Source organism: Notothenia coriiceps, unplaced genomic scaffold (genome assembly GCF_000735185.1).
Source record: "Notothenia coriiceps isolate Sejong01 unplaced genomic scaffold, NC01 NC01_scaffold00038393, whole genome shotgun sequence".
Taxonomy (NCBI): Eukaryota; Metazoa; Chordata; class Actinopteri; order Perciformes; family Nototheniidae; genus Notothenia; species Notothenia coriiceps.
In genome coordinates, this window is record NW_011371094.1 from 1 (window position 1) to 7,385 (window position 7,385).

Genomic DNA, 7,385 nt, shown 5'->3' on the forward strand with positions numbered 1-7,385 from the left:
GATCGGATTTCGAGGCGTAGTCGTGGGGGAGGGGGTCTGCAGTCCGGTGGACTAAGGATTGCACCACTGCTTTTTGCAGATGATGTGGTTCCGATGGCTTCATCGGTCTGCGACCTTCAGCACTCGGATCGGTTCGCAACCGAGTGTGAAGCGGCTGGGATGAGGATCAGCACCTCCACTGCAGTTGCTTTACCGCACCGTTGTGACGAAAAGGGAGCTGAGCCAGAAGGCAAAGCTCTCTGTCTACCGGGCCATTTTCGTTCCTACCCTCACTTATGGTCATGAAGGATGGGTCATGACCGAAAGAACGAGATCGCAGGTACAAGCGGCCGAGATGGGTTTTCTCCGCAGGGTGGCTGGTGTCTCCCTTAGGGATAAGGTGAGAAGTTCGGTCATCCGGGAGGGACTCGGAGTTGAACCGCTCCTCCTTCGCGTCGAAAGGAGCCAGTTGAGGTGGTTCGGGCACCTAGTTAGGATGCCACCTGGGCGCCTCCCTAGGGAGGTGTTCCAGGCACGTCCAGCTGGGAAGAGACCAAGGGGTAGACCTAGAACCAGATGGAGGGATTATATCTCTTCGCTGGCCTGGGAGCGCCTTGGGATCCCCCAGTCAGAGCTGGTTGATGTGGCCAGGGAAAATAAAGTTTGGGGCTCTCTGCTGGAACTGTTACCTCCGCGACCCGACCACGGATAAGCGGGAGAAGATTGATGGATGGATGGATGGATGTTTTGTATCCGGTTGTAAGCAGGTTTATTTCTGCTTTAAAATGTGCTGTGTCAACACCGGGGTCTCTGGGGATTAAATCACTTTTCCTGACAGTCTTATTGCCGTTGTCTTTGTCACTATTGGAGGAAATAAAAAATAAAAAAGCTTTGAACTGTGACTAACAGATTTGTTTGATGTGGCCCACTCATTACACAGTTCCTCTTATTCCAGTAATAACAGTCTGTGTTGGTCCTGCTGAATGTACTGCCGTTTCACCATGGTAAAAACCACATTCGCAATGAGGAGTTAAATTACAGGAAATATTTCACTTTCAATCTTCACATGTGTTGTTATCAGAATGGAGCTTCAGTCTTGTAACTTAATAAATTAATGATATGAATAATTGATCATCAAGATAGCCATCAATAACTTCTTCACTTATCAACTCATTGGGTATGTATTCTTTTTACAACTACTGGTAACATTTGAAAGATTGATAGCAGTACTGTACTAATGATGAACCACCAAAACAGGGCCACAAAATGTGGACAACAGCTTAAAGACACTGACTTCTTGGCTCTCATGATGAGGGAGGCGAAGGAGAGACTCTGGTGGCGCTCGTCGTGGTGCAAGGGCTGATGGGCCAGAAGGAGACTGTAGTCCAGCACATTGAGCCTCCGCAGGAAGTGTGTGTCGATCTCCAGCTGCTGCAGGAGCCAGGCCCGCTGCCGCTCTGCACACACATACAGTTTATGTGTAAATGAATTTGATTTTAGATAGTACATTCAAATTAAAAGGAATGGGACAGTGTACAATATACTGCTGTCCTGATGGGGGTTAAATATGCTCTCTGTACCCTTACACAGCCTCATATGACCAATATTGGCGCATTAACATTGAAAGAAAAAGTATAAAAGTATTAGTATCAGAAAGTACTTCAAGTAAAATAAGTAATATTAGTCATAATTCAGAATTGCCCATTTCATAATAACAAAAAGGAAGATATTATTATGGTATTATATCAATTGGTAGATTAATATACATATCACAGAGCTCATTAGAATCATTTTGAATAATACTGTGACTTTATACGTAAAATTCATCAGATTATTTCTGTAATCTGAAGCTTGTATAAACGGTAGTTATTTTGAAATTCCCTCTCTGTACAGTTGTCATGAATGAAATTAGCTTTGTATCTGGCTGAAAACAGGCTTATTTCTTCCCGTTTATTTTTTGGACGTCTCAACAAAGGGGTCGTTGTTTTTCATTTGTGGTTTGACGCTTGCACAGCACACATTAACAGCACATTCTGTACCAAGAGAGATGTACTGCCCTTCAAAGTTGAGGTCTTTGAGAACCACGATGATGTGGCTCCCCTCCGGCGCAGGCTCCGTCCAACGGCTCACCTCGCAGCCCTTAATGTCGTACCTGGCCATACAAACACACATCAACCCACACACACAGGGGCGCCGTAAGGGTGTGAAAAGTTAGGACGATTCTAAGGGCCCGTGACTGACAGGTGCCCAGACAATTTTAGAACATTAAGAAAAACATTTTTAAGTAACCAATTTGATATCCTTTCATGGGGTCCACAATCCCTGGCGGCGCCCCTGCACACACACTGTCTGTTCCTGTGTCTGACACTCATTCCACTCATATGTTGACCTGTGGGCCATCAGATTAGGCTTACCTGGCATTGAGTCGATCATCAGGATAAAACACACTTTGCATTACAATGAAGTATTTCTGCAAAGGACAAGTGAAACAAAGTGAGTGCTTCCCAAGGTTTCTAACACTGCTTAATAACAACCACAACCAGTAATAAAATGTTTCTGTACCTTCTGCCTGTGTGGGATGTTGATCCTATGAACACCTTGAAAAAACAGTGAGAAATAACTGAGTCCAAAGCAAAAGATTATCTGATTTATTGTCATATACAGTACAATGTTGAGGTAGCTGTACTTCATTGTGTGCTTCTTTATACTACTGATGTATTTGACTGACTTGGTGACTAACTACTTCTCTTATATATTCTGAATTACCTTTTTTGCTTATGGCCCTAAACTAGATATATAGTATATCAGTGCTCTATTTTTCCCCTCCCATTTATCATCTCATGGCCCTTCAGATTTATGGGGAGCCTTTTGAGGGGAGCCCCCTAGGTTGATAACCGCGGCAATAAACAGCCAAGGTATATAAAATGTTTAACCTAGTTCCATCTGCAGCAGCTACAACAGTAACACGCTGCTTACATGAAGGAGTTTGAATTTATACATTGTTGCACCAAGGTTTTCCGTCGAGAATGTGAGATTACACAAATGTTGGTTGAACAATCTCAAAGTGTGTGAGGCTTTCAGACAAGACATTTTGGTAAATAACGCTAAATGGTCGGACTTCATGGCAGATGTGGGAGACAAAGAAGACGTAAGGAGCACGCTAAGATAGGAACAGGCGAAGGGACGGAGCAGGTGTAAATCTTGGTCTGGCTTTTCATCGTTGGCGAGCGCTAAATAAAGGCTGCCGTTGATTGTTATTAAGTAATATATGTGTCTTGTGTGTCTTGTGTTGTTGCACGTGCTTATTGTGTTAGCAAAGTGTTCCATGCAATAGTTGTTTTGATTGTAACATAATCGTGACAAATGTACAAATACATCCATCCAAATGTACAACAGTGGTGTAAAAGTGAATTGCACTATGAAACAGAGGAGGTGCTTGATTTGCAAAATGACTGATCATCACATAATATTGCCTCAAAACTATTTTCAATAAAAGAAAATCTGCAAATGAAAACCATCAGTATATTTCAGTTAGCTAGCCTCAGAGTTCTTATTCTGCTTTGTTTAGATACAGTATCTTGGCCGAAAATAATCTGTGATGGTGTGTGAGTGTGTGCGTCTGTGTGTGAGTGTGTGTACCTAGGAACTTGACCAGCAGTGAGTGGGGGAATCTCTTCAGATGTTCCACGTAGATCTTCAGGTTGCTCAGAAGGAATTTGATTTCCCTTTTGTTCTGCGTCTTCAAAAATAAACTTTTATCATTCCTGAAAGTTCAAGAGCACCAAGTGAGAACATTTCTGTATCAGTTATCTAGCCACTCAAAGAAAGAAAACAAAACATTTTTTATATCTATTTTGGTCTCAGATTTACTAACACCAAATACTCAGTAGTGATATAATCTGTCCCTCTGCTTTGAGATGAAAGAAGCATTACAGTGACTCAGCGTATTGAGTGGTTCCGTTGCAAGATGTGAGGTTTAAGTTATGACTTGTTCACTCACGTCACTAACGATATTTTCTATGGCATACTCATATTTATTTGTAGTATTTTAAACGACAATAAAGGTCTATAATATATTCATATTTATTCTGTATTGTGTATCATGCTGTCCATATATTCCTGATCCATAGCGTATTCCTTTCTATACTGCTGTATATAATGTGTATACCTCGATATACTGTTCATAGTGTAAATACTGTCAGATGTATATATTTATATTATACTATAAATAACTCTGCCCTTTATTTTTTGCATTGGTTAGATGCTAATTCCGTTTTGTTGTCAATGACAATAACGTTGAATATAATCTTATTTAATCTTTAATAAACATTTAGGTTTTTAGTTAGGCAAATATGATTCTAATAAAAAATAAAAGTGACTCAGAGGAACCATCATGTGTGTTATTGAGTTGGAAGGTGACTCACGTGAGAAAGAAGTCAGCCTTGCTCTTGGAGTTGCTGATGAACTGCAGGTAGCAGCTGCTGGAGCTCAGAGACTGCTGGTACTCCTGCTCCGAGACCCCCAGAGCCCCCCGCAGGAGGGAGAACACCGGGCCCGCAAAGGTCTCCATGGTGAAGTCCTACATACGCGCGTGCACACACACACACACACACACACACACACACACACACACACACACACACACACACACACACACACACACACACACACACACATTACCAGGGTTGGGAGTGTTACTTTAAAATGTAACATCTACAATACATGTAATCAGTAACCTACTCTGAGTATCAAAATAGAAAAGTGATGTTATCTGATTACTTTCTGTTAGTTTTGGATTACCTCAAAATCAAATGAAATGAAAATATAAAAAAAGAGAAAATAATTATCAATAAGATGTTTTTTTACTTTAATGTATGCAACCTTAGAAAAGAAGGAACCAAGATACTTCTGGTAACAGTAATAGCTAACAATGTTGTTTAAGCTTTACTTTATTTAACATTAATCAAAAGCAAACTGTATTTTAGTTTAATAAATCAGGTGTCCGCCTACTGCATTTAAAAAATACATGTATTTAAAAATAAATAAGAATTAAAGTAGCTTCAATATAACCCATGAAGAAAATTCAGTTAGTCTACCTAGAATATATCCGTCTTCATTTCAAAATATTGCAACACTGTCATCCTGTTAGTAATCTCTATTGAATAATGTTACCTTTTTTCTATCCTGATTACTTCATCTCATTACATGTAATCAGTTACTCCCTAAGCCTGCTAACTGTTGGTGAAAACAAGAATAATGAATTTGAGGCCTGTTAGTGATGGAGACATATCATCCACCTACCTTATGAATCTGAGTGACCTCTAATCTGTAATCCTCATCAGACAGTTCATTCTAGAGCAGGAGAAAGTGCAGAGATGCCATTAAGATTAGAAGGATTCATTATTTAATCATTAAGCTAAATTAAGGTATATATACAGTAACTGTTGTACATATAACTGCAGGTTTTAGATACAGTATATACATAAAGTAAATTCATTGTATAGAAACTAAGTATTTGAAAAGAGGAATGGAAATTAATACGAACACTATAGCTGCTGCAAATCAATAATCCCTGAAGCATTGTGGCCAAATGAAAGATTTGAAATGCCTGGCTGAAAAAAGAAATCCAAAAATGTTGTTAATAAGTACGATGGGACATCATTTTCCATGCCCCATAATGACATATCACAACACAGAAAACAAGTCAATACAAGTACAATTGACTTGCGTTTCCTGTTTTGGCAGACTAAATGGTGTGATGATTGATGAATGATACAGAGCTTGCATCACAGAGCAGTAGTAGCAGAACTGTAGTCTCATGATGATATTTACAGGAAGAGTGAAAACCATGACCTGCTGGTGGCGTCAGAGGATCATCTGAGTCATTAGGATTCATCCTCAGGGACCAAAAAGCAAGGATGGATCCAAAGTGGTGGACTGACTCGAGCGTAGCTAGAAATCAAGCTAGATTGAGTTCAAGCCACAATGTGATCTGCAGCAACACAGGCTCCACAAAGGCCCACTGATTGCTGACATGTGCCTGCTCTCTGCCACAGCCCCCCCCCCCCCCCCCCAGGGGACCGTGACGTCCGGAGTGATGTTTCATTGTTAATCAAGCGGCCATCTCGTACCTGGCCAGCGAAGGGGAAAGCAAGCCACTGTTAAAACCTCTTAAGCCCCACGGACCTGAGCTCGGGTCCGAAAATGCTATATATGTAGCAAACGCGCATGATGGCTGAGAGAAAGAGCAGCGTTGTGTGGAGCACTGTGAACTGTGATGTGTGCAAGAAGACAGTTCGCTACTCTGGCCACTTTGTATTGTTATTTTTTATGTTTGCACTTTAAATTTGCAAAAGTAAAACGTTTATTTGTCTATAAAAAACTGTCCTGTCTGTATTCATGAAAATAAATTCAGATTTAGACTATTTATGATGATTTCAGCTCAAAAATCATGTCATGCAGCTCTCCCCTATATGAAAGTAGATAAGACGCTTTTCATTTAAAAAAGTATCGATATCGGTATCGGCGATACTGGCTCTGAAATACTTGGTATCGGATCGAATCCAGATTTTGTGGTATCGCCCACCCCCTACAGTCCGTGGCTTCAGCTGCGGGAGATGCAGTTTACGCATAGCTCCCCCTCCGCAGGCGTAACATATTTATGTATTTTGAAACTGCCACTCGATTCGATTGGCTCTAACGATTCAAAAAAGGTGTCAATCACCCAAATCGACCAATGGGTTCCAGAGATAGGATCTTGCGTAAGTATAAATAAAGGCAGTATAGCTGGTTTACGCACACGCCCACTCTTTTTACGCAAGCATAGCATAGCATAGCATAGCATAGCAGTGTCCCGTCCCGCGGCGACAGGAGAGCAGAGAACGGCAGATCGATCAGCGAAACAGCAGGATTTGTTTTCTTTGTCTTCATTGTAACAATGGCAGCCAGAAAGGAGACTTTTTTGTCCGTCGAGGAGGCATTGGACATCGTATTTCAGGACTCTCCTTCGGAAGATAGTGATCTCGTCACGCATAAAGGGGACAGTAAAGACTCTGATTATGAACCTCCGTCACCGGAAAGGTATGTAATCTCTCTGTTTGTATCTATTACTTATTTATTAGGTGTAAGAGTATTCATCTATAGTAATTTCACACACGTGACAATAACACGACGGCATCCATCTTGTGATATAATGTTCTTTCAAACACTCAACAACAAACAAAGAAGATGGATGTTGTTTCTTGTTCTTGTTGTTGAAATAAACAAGACATATACATATACACGGTATTACATTACATTTCATTTAGCTGACGCTTTTATCCAAAGCGACTTACAATTATTACAATTATTACTTATATTATATATACACACATGCATATATATATATATATATATATATATATATA

At 40.5% G+C, this 7,385-nt stretch overlaps 1 protein-coding gene across 1 annotated transcript; it reads right to left on the reverse strand.

The window, feature by feature from the left end:
• Nucleotides 1-1,209: 1,209 nt before the first annotated feature.
• On the reverse strand, nt 1,210-6,611 carry LOC104968213 (phosphatidylinositol 4-phosphate 5-kinase-like protein 1; the record flags this gene model as incomplete). The annotated part of the gene is made up of 8 exons (XM_010797790.1): nt 6,573-6,611; nt 5,281-5,331; nt 4,404-4,558; nt 3,619-3,743; nt 2,542-2,576; nt 2,394-2,449; nt 2,019-2,131; nt 1,210-1,436 (listed from the first exon to the last, which is right to left on the reverse strand). Coding segments are annotated over exons 1-8 (801 nt in total), but the record flags the coding sequence as incomplete, so codon positions are not given.
• Nucleotides 6,612-7,385: the final 774 nt, after the last annotated feature.